The sequence below is a fragment of the Parus major genome, chromosome 2, assembly GCF_001522545.3.
Source record: "Parus major isolate Abel chromosome 2, Parus_major1.1, whole genome shotgun sequence".
Taxonomy (NCBI): domain Eukaryota; kingdom Metazoa; phylum Chordata; class Aves; order Passeriformes; family Paridae; genus Parus; species Parus major.
Genome location: NC_031769.1, coordinates 104,642,188 through 104,663,941, shown reverse-complemented (window position 1 = coordinate 104,663,941; position 21,754 = coordinate 104,642,188). Strand labels below are relative to the sequence as shown.

The following is a 21,754-nucleotide window of genomic DNA, read 5'->3' as shown; positions in this document are numbered from 1 at the left end:
GCTGTCCTCAATGGGATCAGCACAAAACAGTCCTCAAACCACAAGAAGTGATTAACTGTTCCTGCAGGCTGCTCCCATAGCTGCTGGCTGTCCTCACACCTTCCTCTGCTGCGGCTCTGGGTACCTCCTTCAACTCAGCCACTGAGCAGCACCTCAGTCACAGGAACAGGCTGGACTCCTTCGAGCTCAACAGACAGAGATGGCAAACAGGTCTGTGGCTAATACTGAGCACATCCAGTCTTTGGAACTTATTTTTTTCTATTGGTTGAAACATTCTTTTTTCCCAGTGTTTGAAAATTGCCTGACAGGACGTAAGGGACCTGCGGGTGCCCTGAGGTTGATGGAATCAGACTGCCACAGCAAAAGGCAAAGGAGGAGGAGACCAATTCCTGATGATATCAGAAAGCAAATGTTGTTTCAAAGAGAATTTATTTGACTGCTGATAAATTTGTGATAAAGTTATGTTTGTTTTTTTTAATGTGGGAGAAATTCATAAATCTAACTCAAGAAAACTGCTGTTGCAGGCTGACATTGATACATGCAGAGCAGCTGCACGACCACAGAAACTCCTAAGTTCACTATGTTAATATATTGAGCCATTATGGATTGTATTTTAGGCAACTTATTTCCAGATCATTCTGATGTTTCATTTAATTGTATTAAGACGGGGTGACTGTGAGAAATAAGTGGCACAGTGGTTACATCAATTACTCTCTTTAAATTCAAGAATCATGCATATCCAGATTGCTTAATTTCTCCCATACATCTGCATTTGCATATCTTTCTTCTCTGAAGAGCTTTCAAAAGCTCAAGTTTTAATCAGAAGACTATTTTTGATCCTAATTTTCCAAGCTGCAGTAAAGCTGCTTCATGACCTAATCTGATGGCAAACGTACCATCATTATACTGTGGCTTCTAGCAAGTACTACAATAACTAGGCATAATGTTTCTTATTTTTAATCACTGATACACCAGGTGCCTTGTGTCTAATTAGAGCTATCGATCTGCAGACATTGCTTTAACTCAGACTGGCAGATGACTTGTTGGAGCAAGCGCTGCCTGAGGTGAATAAAATCCCCTTCTGGGCAGTGTATGCACATCAGCCCCCCCAGACACACCCCAGCACACCAAAGCTGTGAGCCAGGGCAGCTCTGCCTCCTTGCACACCCAGCTCTGACTTTCTGCCTTTATTTTTGATGCTATTCACAGCAAAATCATAAAATCTCCTATTTCATGGGGAACGGAGCATTTTGATTTGCCTGAAGCCAAAGTTTCATCTAGATTTTTTTTTCTTTTTATATACACAGAAGCATACATATTCATCTACACATATGATATGAAAGACACATACTCAGGAAAACAAAAGAACATTTCCCACTGTTTGAACACGCCTCCTTTATGAAGAATTATTGAGCAAAAGTTCACAGAGTTTCCTCTGGTTAGGCTTAACAGCTTTAAACGTTGTGCTTCCAGACAGACAGAAAATCTGGCTTACCCACAGCTTCCCCCCCCCTCTGCTCCACATTTAACAGGTCGCTGTTGTGACCAGAAGAAAGATGGCAACTGCTGCTAAAACTTTAATCTCCCCCTAAAGTTGTAATCTTTATATAGCAAATATAATAAGCTTTCTCAGTGACATACTTCAACAATGTTTAACAGGATTGCATAAGCAAAGTTATATTTAAATCCACTGAAAATGAAACCCAATTCTCCACAGTGTGCTCTGGTGATAATTAATGACAGATTTCATTAATATTCACTTATCCAATATTTTTTCTTGTAGGATTGTGTCCTGCTAACACCAAGAGAGTGGAGAAGAGCTGTCTTCTATTAAAGAAGCTCTGTTAGGCATCACAGATAACATATGGAGCGTGACCATCATGTTCTCTATCCTCTATTACCCCTCAATTTCATTCTCTAGAAATTGTTCCTGGCACTAGTTCCAGGCTGTAACTAGAGTAGGAGCAGGAGGTATTCTGCCACTGCTGTCAGAGAAGCCATTGGAGGACAGAAAAAGAAAAAAGAAAAGAAGTTTCCAAGTATTTTGCAAAGTAGTCAAACACTTGGAGGTGGCAAGGTTTCACCAGGAAGCACCAAATTATCTATCCTGTTCTCAAACAGGAACAGTCAAGAGACACTCTTTTATGCCAATGAAATTCAGTTTTCCAGGGCATCACAAGGATGATACCACAACAGCCTCCCTCTCTAGGGCAGGCTGCAGGAATGTTACCCCCAGCTCTGCATTTAATGCAAATGTAGGAAAAATCACATGAAGCCGTATCCCCCAACCTCTCTCACAATCCACACCTCACCACAAAATAAGTCTTGAGCCCAAATCTCTGCAGCATTCTGAGATCCTCCTAGCTATGGGGGAGGACAGGGAAGTGAGGAGGAAAGTGGGAGGAAGAAGGAAACAGCTGCTTCCCCTTCCCAACCCGGTATTTCTCCTGAAAGATCTGATCTCCACCTCATACACAGAGTGTAACAGGAGCTACTTTCTTTTCCTGTGTCCTGGAAAAATATGGACAAAGAACCTTACTCTCCTTTACTCTTGCAAATCATCTACCCTGTCTGTGTCAGTTTTGCTGGGAAGCTGAAGCAGCATCTTTTGCTGGGCTGTAGAATCCTGTGCAAAGACAACTGTCACTCCCAGCATTTCGTTTTAATTCCCATTTGAAGCCCAGTGAACTACTCCAGAGCATAACAAAATGTCCATTAAACTTTGTAAAGAGCCAAGTCTTCAATTTCAAAAATATTTATCTTGATCTCAAAGATGCTCACTCTAACTTCTGACTCCATGGGCAAATGATTTGACAGGCCACACATACATAAAAAATCAGAAACTGAAAAGAAATTCAGTAACACCAACCTCCCAAGCTATGCACCGGGAAGCTGGCCGTGGAATTGCCTGATTTCTTGACTACTTGAGAGGAGGTAAGACTTTATTTCAACTCATGGATTACAGCAACAATTGGAGAGAAATTCTTATAAATAAGGCTCACAGGTTCAAGAGGCAGCTGTTTGTCCCATCCCGACATTACGTGTTGGCACAATCCTGCAGTGCCACTGCTCAGTTTTCAAGGTTCTTTTACTATTGGCAGTAAACGTGTTATTGTCAAAGACTGTCAAGTCAACCACACCCAGGCATTTTAATCAGACACCACACAGCTGGATTCATACCCCAAAGCCAGGACTGTGGGCAGCTGTCAGCCCCACAGCCACCACAAAGCGAGCAGCTGCTGCTGGGACAAGTTTCAGCAAGAGCAGGCGGTGAGCTACTCACAGGCACTGCTGTTGGTATGACCACAAAACAGGTAATTGTGAACAAGCTCCAAGCTGGATTTGAACAGCTCAATCCAGCAGGAGGTGACACCCCATCTCACGACAGGTTAATGACGTGTTGGGGATTTGGCATGCCCCAGAGCAGCTGGCTCGTTTCGTTGAGACGGGCAATGGTGCCCCTGGGTCACATCCACAGAAGAAAGGCATTTTTGAAACAGGAGGCAATTGCCTTGCTGAAAAAGAAATGTAATAATAAAAAGAAATAAAATCAGAAGTGCCTCCTGATGGACTTCAGTATGACAAGTTTCTGGGAGAAGAGAACAAAAGCTGTCCATGCATCCAGGCCCTAACCTCAAATACCACTGGATGGGTGGAGGATGTGAGAACAGAGTCAAGCAGCCAGAAGGATGCCTGGCTCCCCTTGCATTTCTCTTCACCTCCTCCTATAAACTCAAGAACCACACTGCTGATCATCAGGGTGTGGTGGCTTGTTTTCCAGTTTCACATCTACCTTAGCCTGGCTCCTGCTGTGGGACATGCCAGTGCAGAGGCAGCTCCCCAGACAGCCCCCCATACTCCTGGGGCACACTTTGCTATTGAGCTGTCCCCAGCAGCTGCATCTTCCCTTGACAGCAAGGACCAAGGCAGACACTAAAAGCAGCACTGAGATGGGCACAGTTGTTACCACTTCCATGGTGATATCCAGCATTTTCCAGAGAGCCTCATCTCCATGAAAAACATATACACAAGGACTCTGCATGTGCACATGTTGCATTCAGTATTCATTGCTGGTTCTCTGAAAGTGGAAGGCATGAGAGACCTGTGACTCGGTTTAAACAACAAAAACAAAGCTAAAACATATTAAACATTCATGAATTTCTGTGAATCCTTAATGAATCTTATTTTCTGCCTTCTGTTACGTAGCTCTTTAGGGCTACGTCCTTTTAATTTTTTATTTCTTTTATCTTGAAAGCTAGAAACTTTGTCAAAACAGCAGAATGCAAGGGGATTAGGCTGAGCATCTCCACTTCTTCTCAACAATCCATTAACTTTGAAAAGCCTCTACCATAGATTGGAAGACTTTGGAGCTGGAAATACTGGAATAACTTCCTCTGCCACAAAAATGGAAAGGAGACATGGGACCCTTTATCAGGTCATGTGACTCAAATGTTGCTAATACTTCCAACCGTCATGAAAAAACATTAAAATCTTATGCAGAAAGAAAAGAAAATAAAGTTTGAGTCCCTGAAAATGGATAATATTCATCTGGCTCCCTTACTCCATTCAATCAATTAAGCAGTGTACTTCTGAAAGTTGAAAAAATGAAATGTGGGGTAATATGAGAGCAGAGGCAGACCTCTGTGCTGTCTTAACCCAGCAACTCTTGGAGTTTAAGGTGATACTTTGGGTTGTGAAATAAAATCCTGGAATTTTGAACATATTTGCTTTAGTGAGCCTCTGCTTTGGGGCCACTAATCCCTTTAATTGCCCCAAATCACCTAGAGGCAGAAAAATCTTTGTTCTATAAGCAGCATTAGGCAGACAACAAAACCCTTAATCATAAAACCAGCTGGGGAAAGTTTGACAGCAGCTCATCATGTCTTCCTAGATTAAGTACATTAAAAAGAACATAAAGCATGAAGTGCCATGAAAAAAAATCTAATTGCACACCATCGTTTACAAGAACATCTCAAACTTTTCCTCTAAGATTTTAAAATATACCAGACCAGTAGTGCAAAGAGGTCACTTACAGCAATAAATTGTTTTGATCCTGTCAAAACTCCCGCACTTCAGTATTCGTAACAAAGGTGTTAACTGCTTGACTAATGATGCATTTCTGCAGAAACCTCAGCTGATGGGGCTCGAGCTCTAATCAAACTACAAAACTGCTCCAATTTGACTATTTTAGGCAATGTCTTTATGAGCCAAAGGCAACAAATTACCTGGAAAAGTAAGACTGAACATATCTGCAAGGGTTTGCAGGATCAGACTCTATTTTTATATTGCCTTTTATCAATGACAAAAGCTAATTTTAAAAATTGCCTCTTTCAAGAGATGGTACTAAATATAATACAAGATTTATTTTGTGAAAGCCTTGAGGGTGTGTTAAAACACACAAAAACTATCTCCTAAAAAGGATTAAGACATATTTAGATGGCACCGACATGAAATGCAATCCGAACAACTCCAGTACAGATACTAATCATGTGAAATGGATAACCTCATAATATCACACATCTTAGATCATCTGACTTGTGTGTCTGCCTGCATATTCAACATCACAGCCCCAAGCTGAAAAAACACAGACAGAGAAGAAAGAGATTCTTGTTTCCTGGTAAAGCTTCTTGCGTTAAAGAAGTGAATGCAGGGCAAAAGGCCCATTCAAAAATGTGTCACAAAACACTTCACCACAGACCTAGGAGCTTTGTTGTGAGAGGAGAAAGGAAAAAAAAGAAAAAAGGATTTTGAGCAACAATATTGACTAATGGGATTATGTATATACAACAGTCTCCCATTCACAACACCCTCCCAGGGAGCTGAACACAAGCTAAATTTTACCTGCGCCAGTAACAATTACATCATTTTATGGCAGATATTAAGCCAGCAGGGTACAGACCACAAAGCTGCTACCAAAAATACTTAATCTTCCAAGGAGGATATCAGACAGGCAATTAAAGAAACAGTCATCCTCCGCCAAACATTACATTTTATCATCTGTAAACGTACATCTGTAAATCTCTCTTTGTTTTAAGTAGGAGCCCATGAAACATACATTTTTGTAGAGTAATTCCAGTAATTTAAAGCTTCCAAATTATATATAATGTCCTAATAGTGTGTATATATATACACATATATCTGTGTATTATATAATGTATATAATTATATATAATATATAATATCTGGGTAAGTAAAACACAGAAAATAGAGTACTGATGACAATATAGCAGCACATGAAGACAAACTGTTCAGCATCCTTTTGAGCTTGCTTGCATACAAAATCTTTCCTGTATTCATAGCAGACAGAAAGGGTATACAGAAAGAGACTCTAGGAGTGAGCATCCCTTCTTTTTAATATATGAACTAATTTTTCACCCAACCACAACAAGCATATATGCTTTGAAGGTTTTTAAGAAAAAGAAAAAAAACAAACCAGAAGACAAATTTGGGAGTAGAACAGCTCCAGCTCTAGACAGGAAAAACGGTGTTTTAGCAACCGGAAAAACTTATTCATGCACCTCATAAAGAATAAATACAGCTATGAATACAGAATAAACATCCTTGATTGTACTAATAAGAACAAATATAATGTAGGCACACAGCTATTGTCTGAAGAAAAGCACATCCAAAGCTTTCACAGTGACAACTCCAGCCCCCTGCCACGCTCCAACAGGCGCTGCACAGCCTTGCAGACTGCCAGGACAATGGCAGCAAGGAAAGGGGTGGTCAAGTACTGTGATGGTCACCACCACGTGCCTGTGGTGAAGCTTTCCAGGACAAAACGTGTCAGGAGTGCAGCAGAGGAGGGGGGAGCATAGAGTTTGCAGCCAATGCTGAGGTTCCCCCAGAGGCGATGTTGCGGCGCAGTGAGTAGCGCTACCAGCAGTGGTAGTTGGGATACTCGATCCTGACGGCAGGAAAACATCTCCACAAATTCAACAAGCAAAATGAGGGATGCAAGTGCTAACAGAGCAGCACTCAGCTACCTGTGACAGAGCAACAATGAGAATCGTGAAGATTTCCTCTCCTAGCAGGATTTGCTAACAGCTATTTGGAAAACAGAAGATTCACATGCCTTTATTTTCCATTTAGAAGCAGCAGGACGTTAGTAATCTGTCCAGATATGGAACCAGAATTGCACTTCTGCTTCTGTCTCTTTGACTGCCAGAGAACCCGCAGCATTTTCTGTCCTTCCCACAAGTCTCTGCAAAGGAAGAAGGTTGAACAAAGTGCCACTATATGAGGGCCATGGCCCCCACAGCAGCAGGAAAAAAAACAAATTATGCAAAACTTGTACTGTTTTGCTTCAGTCACCCTTTGCCTCCTCAGACCTGAACAATAACGAGCTTGTCTAGCATGGAGGAAAGGGGGGAATGGCTTTGTGCTTGGATGGGTCAGAGCAGATAAATGCAGAGATGTGCTCACCAAACACCACCTGCATCTGGCTGGGATAAGGAAGAAACACAAAGGTGTTTCTCACAAGGGTGAGAAGCTGCAGACAGCAGCACCAAGAGAAGACCACAACCCTCCTCCTCTGTACAAAATCTTGGTGTGGCTCCCCCTACCAAATCTCTGGAGGGATAAAGCATGAAGTCACATTTGAGAGCTACTTACATAGAAGTCATTGGCAAAATTTTGCCCTATTGCTTCCACTGAAAGTGAAATCAGCTATACTTTATATAAAAGTGTGGCTTTTTATTTTCTTTTGATTAAAAAAATGAGCCCCCCTTGCCCGACCACAGGAACAGAAACCACTACTTCCTCAGTCACTGCATGTTCACATCTAAAAAAAGCCCTGGACAAGGATAAAACCATGCTGGGTATGGCATCAGACCTCTGCATTGATCAAGCTCACAAACTGCCATCAACATGTGACAGGCAATTTTGAAATTTTGGTTTTCCTGTTTTACCTTTTCCACTAAACAGACAGGAAATATATCTGTTAATGTGAACAACTGAACAAAGAAAAGTAATATCCATTTTTGCAGAATCTACCACATTACAAAATGAAAATCTAGAGAGCCCACGACTGACCAATAAAAAACCAGATCCCTCCTCAGTTCCCTAGGGACCTGAAGTCAAGTTTTCACTACCATAACCCCTCATCTTGGGAAAGTAGATGTGAGGATCAAGAGCCTCCCAAAAGATAGTTTCTTCTAACACATGAAAATGACACCAAAATAGCCCCCAAAACAAACAAATAAACAAAAAACCAGACAACAGCACATTGAAATATTCCTGGGGAATCACGCAAAACAAAGAACTGCAACAACTGCAAGGCAAGTGCCAGTTACACAAAAGACCGTGCCACCCTTTACTGCTGCTATCGCATTCATTTATCCCGTAAGATATTCAAGATACGCAATCGCTCAACGGGTTGGAAATAGTACCTCTGCACTTAAAATAGAAAAGACAGGCCTAATCCTGTTCTCATTTGTACCTGAGCTACCCTGCAATTAATTCAGAGGTTGTTCGTTTTCAGGTGCCTTGATCTTTGCAGACAGGCAGTGGCTTACAAGCGGTTTTTCATGCCAGCCTCTTTGCTCTCAGCCCATCCTCCCCAAGGGAGCGAATTCCAATTACAACCCACACCCTTCTGCAGTGCCCTATTGCACTAAACAGGGCATGGGCTTGGGGTTTAGCCCCTAAGGAATATGGAGGAGTAATGGTCTTTTGTACAGCGCTGAGCATAGCACCGGTACTTGCACTGGAAAAAACATCCTCACTCCTGTTGCAACTCTGCATCTTGCAGGAGAAGGAAGCCTGCGAGCTCACAAACACACTGCAAGAAAATACACATTTCCATTCACATCATTTATTCAGCCTTCCCACAGAGCATGACGACAGCATCAGAAAATACTGCCTTGAAATCGCCTGTTTAAGGGTGCTGGCAAATTCATACAATTTGTGGTTTTTATTTTCAAACGTGTCTGCTCAAAGTTGCTCCCTGTTGCACCCTAGCACTGTCTTTGACTTGAATAGCCTTACATCAATAAGGAAACTAATGAACAAACAAGGAACAAGTATTTCTAATAATCTCTTTAAAACAAACAGAAGCAATTCAGACAATGAAGTCTGTTCCTTAAAACAAATGTGTGCAGACACTTGCTACTTGTGAGGCTGCTCTTGAGTTCTGCAGTACCTGGAGTGCCTTTTAAAATAGAAAAATATTTTATCTTGAGGCAAGTCATGCACATGGAAAAATACAGATTTTCCACATAAATCTCAAAGGTCACAATGGAGGTATTTGACAGTGGCACTTTGTGTTCTGCTGTAAATAAATCTGCCTCTTTAAGCAACCACCTCTGAGCTGCCACTTCTGGATTAGCTTATGCTAAAAAATGGGATTCTACAAAGCAGTGAATACCACCAATTAAAAATCAAACCCAGTTTTGCTTTAGGAAAACAGCCTCATATAATTAAGGAGGTTCCACAATGCTGAAGAAAAAGGTTCATGTAAACTCCATTTTAAACAACACAAACACAACCCTTTGTGCTTTAAAGGCCACAGTTCCAAGGCTATTAACAGCAGATGAAGATCCTTCCACACCTTTTTATATAACCTGATGCAGCACCTGCACGACTCACCTACCTAAGCAATTAAACTGCACTTTGCACTGTAACACCTGAAAGCTGTTTTGCCTCTCTTCCAAAAAACATCTCCATGTTTTGCAGTCAGAAACGCTATCATTCACTTAACTAAATTCAGGGAACTATGAAGCATGCTTGTAACTACCAAACCTCCTCAACTGCGCCCACCTCCTAGGTATCAAGATGTGTGTCTTCATTTTCAAGTAGCTGTCACCTAATGAGGACTTTAGTCCCTGTTGTGCATGTCCACCACACCCCATGGACACGTGGGCAATACTTCTGTCACCCTGTATTTGCCTGGGTGTAGCTGATTGCAGCCTTGACTGGAAAAGGAGGAAATTCATCTACTCTTACGTTGGATCTGTAGGTATTAACAGAGGCGCGAAAGCAACAGGAAAATAAAATTTTGACAAAACACAAGGAATAAAGTTGGCGAGTTAAAACCCCAGAAAGATATTTTCCAGATGTATTTCAGACCACAGCTGACATCTGGCTTCTGCTCTACCCTACACCCTTCACACAGGCTGAGTACAGTGGGGTGGGGAGTGCAGGTTCCTAGAACATGTCCCTGTGAACAGGGAGCAATGAGAGCTTTATGAGCTGCATTTGTGCATACACAAATGTATGTACGTGATCCAAGCAGGCCTGAAGGCAAAGGTTCTTTATGTGACATTCACCTCCTGGCTCCCCCATTCTCCATCCCTATATCTGCTGGGGGTACTGCATGAAACCAGACGACCCTCCAGCTGCCACAGCGGCAATCCCTGAGTGCCAAAGGCATCCTGTCTCCTTGGGGCAGAGAGGCTCTGCTCTTCCCTCCTCCAGCACCATGCACCCTTATTCAGCAGACCTCTTTCTGAAGCAGGCTGGTGAAGCTGTGCTGCTTGAACCCTTCTATGGGCACACCACAAGGCTGGGAGTAGAACCCACTTCTCTGCTAGCAGCTGCAGGGGGCAACAGACTGCCCCAGTGCTGTGAGTTATCTCTGTAAAAAGCAATAGTAATAATATTCCTTCAATCATGATGAAACTAAATCCATGCCACTGTTCCAGCATGTACACCTCCTGTCAAAAAGGGAGAGAGCTCAGCTCAGGATCTCTTGCCTTCTCCTCTCCCCCTTCTGGTATATGAACCTCTGCATCATGCAACCTTGTTGGAGGGCTGAGACATCTCCTTGCACTTACACCCATGGCAGACCTACCAGAAACAATGATGCTGGAAATGATGGAGCCTTCCACATTTGTCCATTCAATTTCCTTACTGGGAGTTACTAACCCTCTTAGCTACCTGCAGTGGCTCTTTCTTCATCCTGGAAAGGGAAAGGAAATGATGCCCCAAAGAGGGGAGAGGATAAACAGAAACCTGTCACCAGCCTTCTCACACCGCAGAAGATGCAAGCAACAAGGACAGCAATGATGCCTGTGGTTGGTACTTACTGAGGCTGCACTGGCACCACCACCACATCCCAGTATCACTTCTCTGTCCCTTGTGTACACAAAAAAATGTGAAGGTATGACCTGCGCAGTCACGGGTGAAGCTACCCACAGAAGACAGGACATGGATGGCAGAAAAAAAGAGCTCAGTGCAAGTAGGCTGCTAACCCAGTGGCACTGATGAATTCCCAGGAATTCACTAGGAATGCCCAATATCCTACCCTAAGCCCAGAGAAAGGGAAAAGCAAGCTCAAGAGCTTAATCCCTGCTTGTTTCATACAGCTCAGTTCCTGCTACATGGTGCAGAAAGAAGTCATCATAATGTCACCTTACAGATTTTTCCTGTTACACAATAAGGGGATGTTTTTTTTTTCTTTGCAGGAAAATTTATGCTTCTTTTGAATGCCTTTACCTATAAACTGATGTGCCTATGTCTGATTTGCCTTGACAGAATGTAGATCTGAAAACTTAATCATATTTACCTTGGTAATATGATTATCTCTAGGAGCACCAAAACATAATCCATTGTTGACTGAAAAATTATGATAAACTTCTCTAGCTTTCCATCTTTTAATCCCACCAGTACTATAGAGTCAAATCCCTGATATTGCAAAGATTTACTTCCTAGCAAAACATCATACACTGGTGCTTGATTTAACTGAGCAATTTTATATATAAGTAAACATACAGTCCAGGCTTTTCAGGATCCCTTGTCAGAGAGGACATACCTTCCTCTGTCATCCAAGACAATGAGTGGAAAATATATTTCAATTGTGGTGAGTGAATCTTTCCCCAAACCTCAATTTCACAAAACTGCTAGCTTGATCTATAACAACGCAGGGGGAAACACCACTGCTTGCTAAGAACATGCAATTGCGCTCTATATTCATAGATGAGTTGAAAAGTTGTTTGGTTTTTTTTTTAAATACTTCTGCTAGAAAAGAAGATAGCCTTTGCTTCACTTCTCATTCACTTCTCAATTTTCCACAACAGAAAACCTTCCCTAGGCAAACACTCCGAAACACTGCTTCTAAAAGCAGTGCTGGCTTTGAAATACATCATGAGAACAAAAAATACATTTAGCATTGATGACAGGAAAGCAGTTGCTGTGAACATAACACGGCAGCCCTTGTAAAGGAACTTCACAGTTCCTTAAATATGTATCCCCCTAAATCTGCATATTGCACACTGAAAAGCAAATCCCAAGAGTCCTAGAAAGCTCCCACTGGCACATCACATTTTCTCCAACTACAGTTGAATTTTCTTCTCCTAAATGCTCTATCAGGCTCTCTATCCTACCCTTGCAGAAAAAAAAAAAAAAAAACCAAACAAAAAATCCCAAAACTTCTGAAAGCCCTTCGTTACAAAAACAAATACCATTCCCTAAACTTCTCAGCATGTTATTTGCAAACAACAGGCCAGCAAGCAGATATTCTCCATATGCCAAATTATGTCATTCCCATTTTCTAGAAAGAATACTTCTCACAGCAAACTGGCAAGGGTTTTTTTCAGTTGGGTTGTGAAAAGAGCCAGCTCTGTGTCTTGCTGCACCTGCTGCGTTGCTAAGTCTGGTATCTGGTGGCAGCCCCACAGCCATCCATAGCAATTCTGGGTCCAGAAAAGAGTTTGTCATAAAGGCTGAGTACACCCTCAGAGGTACTGGCAAATGTTCAGGGGTGAATTCTGTGGATATTTGCATATAGATTCCTGCAGACATCAGCTTGTCCCATTTGCAAATAGAATCTGCTTTCCCACGCTTCTCAAGGGACAAGCTGGTGCATTACAGAAGTTTCAGTGTACCGAAGCCCCAAGATATAAAACCAAACTTCTGCATTTTTAGGTTAAATATAAAAAACAGCCTTTTCATTCATGTGGTGGAGAACTTACACTACAAGAGTAGTGCAGCTGAAACCAGAGGGAGAAAATAATTAAAGAAAATAAATAAATCAAGACTTGGTTCTGCTTCTCATCTTTACCTTCCATCCATTTGCCGTACTACTGAGTCTCCTGACAGCCCACCTGACATTTACTTTTTTGAAACAAGGAAATCACAGAACTTATAGAAGATTGGGCTTTTTTCCTCTTTTCAGAAAGAACACTTGGGCAATTTCATATTTGTGTTTTAGGTGTTTTGAACTGTTCCAAGCTAAGCAGTATCTTCTGCCAGAAGAGTTCTCAAAGTCATAATTGCAGACTAAAGCATACTTCATATGCAAAAGCTATCATCAAACTATGATCTGTCATTATCCTATTTATCTACCAAGGGAACTATGTTTTTGTGATGGTCTGCAGGGCTAGTGACTCACATAGCTGCTACCCATTTTCATCATTTCAAGGTGCTTTCAACACTCTTATGGTACAGATGAAAGTTATATAGCAGGCTTCTAAGGAAAAGATCAAGTTTGGCTGCCTGCACAGGAGATTTTCTGGTAAATAAAAGGGTGAAAAGACAGATCAAGTAGTGGAAATCCACCCAGCACATAAGCAAACCTGCTGAAATTTGCTCCTTCTCCTATAACCACAGCACTATAACCACACATGGCAGGGTTGGATCTGGAAAGCTTTGCATTCGCAGCCAGTGAGGGCAGCCAACACAAACAAGACTTTTCATGGGTTACCAGCTCAGGTTTCTTCACTGGGGTTAATGTGTACCCACCCAGGTATATCCCTCTTACCTGTCCAGCTCTAAGGCTGCCTCTCTCTGAAGCTTGCAGAGTCCTGAGGCTCTGGCAGACACAGCTGCCTCTCAGCATCTGTCCCTCTGTAAAGCTCCCTCATTAATTCCCTAGTACACATGAACACCATGTTCTGTCCCACTGTTCTGCTCTTCAGAATTGACAGCAAAGGGTTTTTTTCCTTGTCTGAAGAATATTAACCTTTTTTATCTGACAGAGATGCTCACTAAATAGTATAATAAGAGCCTATAATATGCCAGAGCAATTTCTGTGGGATTTGTTTTTAAAAGCTTGTGTTCTAAGGGAACAAGGCTGCTGCCCATCTATTTGTGTCATACTCCAATGACTTCTCAACCACTGGTCAACTCCAACTAACACTGGAAGATCTTCCCATTTCCACCAGTTTCAAAGGAAGTACCAGAGGCAGGCACAAACATCTGTGCCCTGAACAAGGGAAATGTCTGGCAGAGACCAGTGGTGGTGAAAGCTGGTCTGTGTGATGTGGGGCAGGCTGTGCTCAGCACAAGCACAGCTCAGAGAGCCCAGCAGCGTCAGTGACTGCCCCTGCACAGCTCTTGGTGAGCGAAAGGACCCAGCCTCTCAGCGTGCTCGTGCTGATGGACATGGGTGCACCCAGCCCTCCTTACAGGACTCACAGAGGAGCTCACACACTGTGTGCTACTACTGAAACAGCCCTTATTACCCGAGTCTTAACCCTGCTGCTGAACACTCCCCCTTCAGGGTGGCACAGGAATTTAGCCTCCTGAAGTGACAGCTGAGGTCAATAAGCATCCCCTTCTTTAGAGCCAGCAGCTATCAGTGGTATACAAGGTCGCACACCTAAGAAAAGCCTTAGTTTAGCATGTGCACTTCCCATTGACTTCTCAGACCATTAAATTGCTGTCTTCATGCTATGCTTGTATACATCATTCTGAAATCCAGGCTGCCCAAAGGGCTTTAGGTTCAGTGAATAGCAGAGTGTCCATCACACACAAAAGGGCTGATGTGCTTTCAGTGACTCACAGGCTACCTCTTGATGCTGAGATGACCCCACCGGGTGGAAAGTGCTCCCAGCTCTTTGTTCTGCTCCCCTTTCAGGACTCTGTCTGTAAGACACTTGTTTCTGAGACACTCTTCTTTTGTCTCTTGTGTGTTCAGTTTGGAGGCATCTTCTGCTGTGGGCTGAAACTGCACTGCCTGCTTGCCTGCCCAAGGCCATGGAGAACTGGATCCTGACCCCTCAGCTCTCCACCACAAGTACCCAATGGAGGGATTCAGCCCCTAAACACAATCCTGGAGGCTTCCTGCAGCACTAACAACCCATGGAACTTTTCAAACCCACTGAAGTCAAGGAAGTCAACCATTCTAGCATCTCCCTTCATTGCATCTCTCCAAAAGATAAATATTGAGGCCAAATGCAGCTCTGTCCTTTCTAATAGGTAGAAACAAATTGAATTTTCACAAGCTTCACTAACTGTAAATTAATTTTAGAATTACTTAGGAAGTGAGATTTATTGTAGGTCAGTAAATTCTGAAGAAAAATCTGTTTGGACCACGATAACCTCATTGTCCTTCTGAATGGACCTCTCCCCAGTGATAACTCAGCAGATACCCTCTCCTTGCTTCCCAGCACCTGCTGCTCCCAGAAGGAATTTTCCTGCCCATCTGCCTTCAAACCTGACATGGTGACACAGACAAATGCAACCTTAAGCATTGTTTAAACTCCAAATCCAATCACCAATTTGCTTCCTTATCAAAACAGAAAAAAAATCCAAAAATAAACAACACAAAAAAGAAGCATGTGCTTGTTTCTAACCACCTGGCCCACTGGGAAAGGAAACTTCACATATGGAGATAGCAATACTTTTCCCAAAGAAAACTATGGCAACAAGAATTATAGGCACACATAAAAACAGGTACCTGGACCATCACCTAATCCACAGGATGCGAAATTATTTTAAACCAGTGTTGCTGAAACCTGGTTTCACAGAATTCCTCACTAATTTCAGATTATTCAGCTATTAAAATGAATTATAATATCACATGAAAGAAACCTAGTTTCTAATAAACTCATGTCCTTGTCCATTTATTTACCACAAACTGAAACAAACTCCTTCTGCAGGAAAACAGGAGCCTTTGGCACCAAGCAGCCAACTTCTGAACAAGCCTATTTTTTGCTATTTACATATAATTACATACTAGCCTCCAAGCAGCTAGAAGCTCCATGTTCCTTTTTTGTATCATTTGTTTCTTGTGAATACACATAGAGCACAAACCCAAACCACATTAATGATAACCTTGTTAAATATAAACTAGTATGCAATTATACAAACTGCTAACACAAACAAAAAAGCCAGGGAACTCTGATTACATGTTCACAATGGTTTCTGAAAACTAAATAAAAATAACATAAAGCTACCTGTCTTGCCTGCTATTGTAACAGAAAAAGGTTTCACTCTGTAACTTACCTGTCTCAGCACACAGGGGTAGTCTGTCAAACAACTCCTCAAACTCAATTTCAAGCTCACTCACTACACGGAGAGCAGAAGGGTGGGAGGAAAGGCAGCTGGTGCACGCGTGAACTACCAAAAAAATCTGATTTTCCTCTCTGCATCATCCTTCAGATGAGCTAATGCCTGTCCCTGGGCAGGTGCTGTGCCTTTCACCCTGTCACCCTGAGAAGGGCTGGCTGTGTGCTGGGGACTTGGCTCCTTCCTCTCCATTAAGAGAGCAGCAGAAGGGCTGCTCGAACCCTCTGTTCTTGAGCTTGTGCCAGCCCGGTGCATGCCTGTGATTTAACTTGTGTGCAGCCAAGGGTGAACCCAGCAATCAGAGCTCCTACCACACCTTTTCATTAAGAAGATGAGGCACTGACGTTCTGTGCAGCCTCCCCAGTCTGCAGTTGCCCGTTCCTGGTGTTTAAAAATATATACCTTTTCCAGAAGAGAAACAGATTTGTTGAAGGCAGGCCAAAGTCTGCCCTGGATTGCACACATGCAGCATCACAACGGGCAGCAAAGGCAGGGGACATTACCCAGAGCTCTCCCACACAAGTGTCAGCCTTAAGCAAGTGCTACAATGGAGAGCCTCACACTTGTCAGTGGAGTAATGCAGTCTCCACCACAGCTGTGTCTGGCTCTCAAGAAAACAAAACATGAGAAAACCAGCACATTCCTTGCAGCCTGCACCACAAGAAAATATACGGCAAAAATGACAGCCGCTATAGGATGGGAGGAGCATCCTGGAAAGGTTTCCTTAGGTGATTTCCCTTGCCATGGATTTGGGCTATCCATTCAGTTTGTTTGCATACTAGCAGCAAAGCTGAACTTGCAAGACTCTGGATTTCTAGGTTGTAAACAAGAACAGTAATTACCTTTCCCTCTTAAAATCCACTCTGTCCTCATGTAAGAGAAAAAAAAAATGCAAAAAGCAAAACAAACAACAAAAAAACCCAACCCACATAGGTTGTGGAAGAAAATGTTCAGAAAGTGAGCAAAAAGGTGCATGGGAAAAAAATAACTGGAAGAGGAAGGGCTAAATGAAGTGGTACCAGTGAGATCTAAGCATCCTTCCCATAACCAAGCACAGGATCAAAGCATGCAAGAAAGGAAAATCAAGGATGATCCCTGGGAATCTAGAAAAGTAACACTGGAACCATGCATCAATAATAAACTCATTAAGTAGAAGGTTGAGAAGAATGCAGTCTCTTGAATGCTAAGTAAGTTCAAGAGTAGAAAAGCAATTCCCAAATGATGGTCTTTGGGTCACTTCTCGCGCACAAGGCTGTGGGTAGAATCACATCACAGACTGAAATGCACAAGAGTGGGGGTGTGTGTGAGTGTGACATAGCTGTGCAGGTGATCCACAGAGAATTGAAATGGTTGTCACTGCAGAAAATGTTTTGAGAAGCACATGACTGGGAGAAGAAGGGTGGTAACCCACCAGCAGGCACTCTGCTTGGGAAGGTGGGGCTCCCTCTAGCACAGCACCTGAAAAGGGGCTCAAAAAAGCCATCAATACAACCTAGATGGAAGGGGGAAAAAAAACCAAACCAACCAACCAACAGTGGGGCATGCAGCTAAAATAACTTTCTTCTGGAATACCTCCAATTCCTCCAAGCTAGTTGGTTTTGAAAGGGACTTTTCTACAGCGATCTATGCTCAATTACCCTTATAAACCCTTGCAATAACATGTGACTCAAAGTCTACCTATTTGTCCAAGGGAGAAACAAGGAGGGAGTGTGGCAAATGGGGAATGTGGGAGTGGCTGCCAATGTGGGCTCGGGGAGAACAGTCATTTCCTCCAGCTTCTTCCCTGCTTCTTCCCCCCTCCGTCTTTGATATCTGTGTACGTTGTTAAGGAAGTGAAGGAAGGTGATTTTGTATCCATAGGCATTTACACATTTTTACATGATTGCACCTTCTTAGGCAGAAGTCTCAGCTCGAGAGCTGAAGAAGGTGAGCTTGCTCCTTTGGGAATTAAAAGGCAAAAGAGTACCCGGCGGCAAGAAACGACCCAGAGGAACACAAAGTGCTTGGTGATAAAGAGCTCATTTAGGGTGGTAGCGAGACGCTGCTTAAACCACGCGTTCGCACCGTAATTCGTGGATTTCGATGCGAAGATTTCCTTGCCCCTTGTGGGCTACCAAACCGGGCTACAGCCCACTTGACTCAGAGCCGGTTCCCAGCCTGCTGTCCATAAGGACAGGCAGCACGGCGGGATGAATCCAACACCAGTCGGGAGGGCAGGGTGACAAGCGCTGCGCAGCTGGGCTGGGCTGGGCTGCGGCGGGGCACGGCGGCTGTGCAGCCGCACGCCCGCACTGCCGAGCACGAGAGAAACTTTCAGCCACTCGCACCCAGGCGGGACCGACCGACCGCCTGCTGCCGCCCGGGAGGCTCGGGCACCTCCGCTGACCTGTCCCTGCACGCTCGCACATCCCCGCCGCTGCCGCTGCTCCCCCGGCCGGACGGCAGCGGAGCCGGCCCCGAGGAGAGAGGCTCCCGCCCCGCGGCTATCGGGCCTCCCTCCCTCCCCACGGCTTCCCCCGGTCGCCCGGCGGCCGTGCCCGCCCTTCCCGAGCCCATCGCCATCCTGCGCATCCCTTATCCCCGCATCCCGAGCATCCCTCATCCCCGCGGCGCGGCTTACCGGGACCGCTGCAGCTCGAAGGCGGCGGCGGGGCCGGGCTGCCCCAGCTCTCCGCTGCCTCCGACGCTGCCCTGGGGGCTGGTGCGGCCGAAGGGCACAGGCAGCACCCCGGCCGTGAAGGAGTTGAGGCGGCCGCGGCTGCCCGCCACCGCGGCGCCCAGGAAGGCGGCGGGCGGCACCTGCACCGCGGCGAAGGCGTCCTCCTCCTCCTCATCTTCCTCCTCCTCCGGGGGCTCGGCGGGCGCCGCCGGGGGGCTGCCCAGCCGCGGCGGCGGCTGCGCCTGGCGGGGCCGGGCGGCGGGGCCGTCGTTGCCCGGCGGCGGGGGCCGCCCGTCGAGGGAGATGCTGGTGAGGAAGGAGAGCGCGGCCTGCCTGCGGCGGGGGTCGCTGCGCGCCGGCGGCGGCAGCTGCGGCGGCCCCGGCGGCGGCTGCGGCGCTTTCCTGGGGCAGGGCTCCGCCGGCGGCGGCAGGGGCCCGGCGGCGGGACTGCCAGGGCTGGCGGCGGTGGCGGCCGCCGCCATTGTCGGCCGGCTCCCCCTCCCCTCGCCGCTGGCCGGGCGCTGCCTCTCGCTGCCGGCCCGTCAGGCGGGCGGGCGGCGGGGCATGGGCGCCGCGGTGCCGGCGGGGTGCATGGGGGTGTCGGGGGGTGCGCTCCGCCCGGCCGCGCCGCGCTGCCCCGGGCCCCCGCCGCCCGCCCGCTCCGTATTTATAGGTGCAGCAGCCGCGCCGCCGAGCGCCCTGTGCAATAACACGGCAATCACGTGTGGGAAACGGGGCGCTGGAGGAAAACAAAAGCCCGGCCAGCAGCCCGGAGGAGGAGGGAGAAGGGTGGGTCTCGGCGAGCTCCCTCCTTTCAACCTCTCTCTTTTTTTTTTTTTTTTTTTTTTTTTTCCCTTCCCTTTCACCCCCTTCCCTCCTCCTCCTCCTCCTTCTCCTCCTCCTCCTCCTCCTCCTCTTTTTCCCTTCCTGGATGCGTGGGGGCGGGCGGGAGCCGGGGAAGGTGGAGTCTGTGCCCGTAGTACTCGGCACATGGCCCTCGGAGCCCGGCACAGACCGCCCCGGACCCGGGGCTGCGGCTCGACCCAGCCCGTCTGCGGTACTGGGAGCAGCACTGGGAGCGGCACCGGGACGCAGCCGTGCCGTGCCAACCTGCCCGCTGGTTTTCCCGGATGGGGGCTGGTGCCCGGGACAGACACTGGTAGTGCCCGATGGGCACGGAGGACAGTCGGGGACTGGGAGCGGTCCCCGGGGATGCGCTTGAATGCCGACGGTGCGTTCTATGGTGCGGCAAGCCTGGGCTGTCCCGGCCCCTGCTGCCCCTGATGCAGTCTGAGGCGGGCGAGTGGCTCTGTGTGTGCAAGTAACATCTCACGGGTTCCGTAAACCATTAAAGCAACCTCCTCCCAGCCTTTCCCTCAACTCCCCTCCCCAACCCTTCACACTCCTCTGCACCAGAGAAAGCACATTTACTTTGCCGTTTCCCAAAAGGATGTATAGCCCAAGCCCCAAATATCTGCATTCGTGTCGTCCCCGAAGTGATGGCTGTTGAGCAGCTGCCTCATCTGCAGCTGTGGCTTGCGAAGGCGGGCAGCCAGTCCCACCTCAGCATAAAGCTCCTTCATTCCTTCATTACTTTATTGTGATCAACTCAACCGTGCTACAAGTGTGCTTGTCCTGTGATGATAATTTCATCAACGGCTTATGTAAGTGTTGGATAACAGATAGATACAAACAGAGGAACATATGGTTGTCGCAAGATAGCAACACGCGCTTTCTTCATAAAGCATTACAATGGCTTGTATTACATTCCAGTTATAGCTGGTGGATGATTCACAAGCCATCCCAAACTGTCACAAAATATTGTGATGTCCCCTACAATTTTATCAACTTTGCTAACTTGATGATTAAAGAAACCAAAGATGGATCAGAAAGGAGAACCTAATCCCATTGTTAGAGGAAGCTGTGGACACAGGTATGTGTTCCTCTCAAAAGTGGTATTTTGAACATTCAAAGACATTAGAATCAAGCTCTGTGGTTTGGATTTATTTCTGAACCTTTGGCCTCTACTGAGTACCATAATCCCCAAATTTATGCACCAAGTCTCTACTGTGTGCTACTTCTGTGGTGGGACACTGCATGGGCAGCATCCTAAGCAGGGAGCAGTGCGGAAGGGAAGGGGAAATGACTGATGAAAGAGATATCTTCCAGAAAGTGCTATTTTGAGATGGACATTCATATTTCAGTCTGCTCTCTTGAGGTTTACACTGATTTTGTCCTTCTTGTCAGAGGGTGCTTCTGTGCCTGTCCCCGTGGCGTGTCAAGGACTGATCATTTGTGTGGAAAATGGATAGGTGAGAGTGCTAAACTCTCCTCTCCAGAGAAAAGCCTAACTGACATATCCCATCTGTTGGAAGGATGCTCTGTACCCCCGTGGTTGCAAAGTGGTTTCTGCAAACTTCTGTTTTGGAGAGGAAGGCTGAGGAATTTCAGGCCTGCCACCTTCCTTTGCTGGCAATGCCTCTTCCTGACCAAAGGCATTGTCCCTGCAATGGCAGCCAGTGATATGTCAGGGCACTGATGCACTTGGCTCCTGTGGAGGAGTTCCAGGCTTCTTTTGAGACTCCCACATTTAAAAGAATTCAGGACTTTGGAGGAGGACTCCTGGGTCACAGAAAAATGTCACAGCTCTGTAGCTTGGTAGTTGTTACATTACTGAACGCTGACCCCCTGGTCCAAGGACTACTACCAAATGATAAATAGGTCATGAAAGTCAGGCCTCCCACCTTAGAACCAAGTAAGATATACACTGGGATATTTTTTTTCCTCTTGTATTTCTGAGGGGTAGCAGCAACAGTGTGTATTTTCCTCTGGAGCTCAAAAACTGTGTGTGGCAACTGAGTACTG

General features: G+C 45.6%; 1 protein-coding gene across 1 annotated transcript in view; it reads right to left on the bottom strand.

The window, feature by feature from the left end:
- Positions 1-19,371, bottom strand: part of CABLES1 (Cdk5 and Abl enzyme substrate 1) — a 70,749-nt gene extending 51,378 nt beyond the window's left edge. The window contains exon 1 of the mRNA XM_015652524.1: positions 18,851-19,371. Within this exon, the coding sequence (XP_015508010.1) occupies positions 18,851-19,371 (521 nt within the window). The remainder of the gene's footprint in view (positions 1-18,850) is intronic.
- Between the last annotated feature and the right edge of the window lie 2,383 nt (positions 19,372-21,754).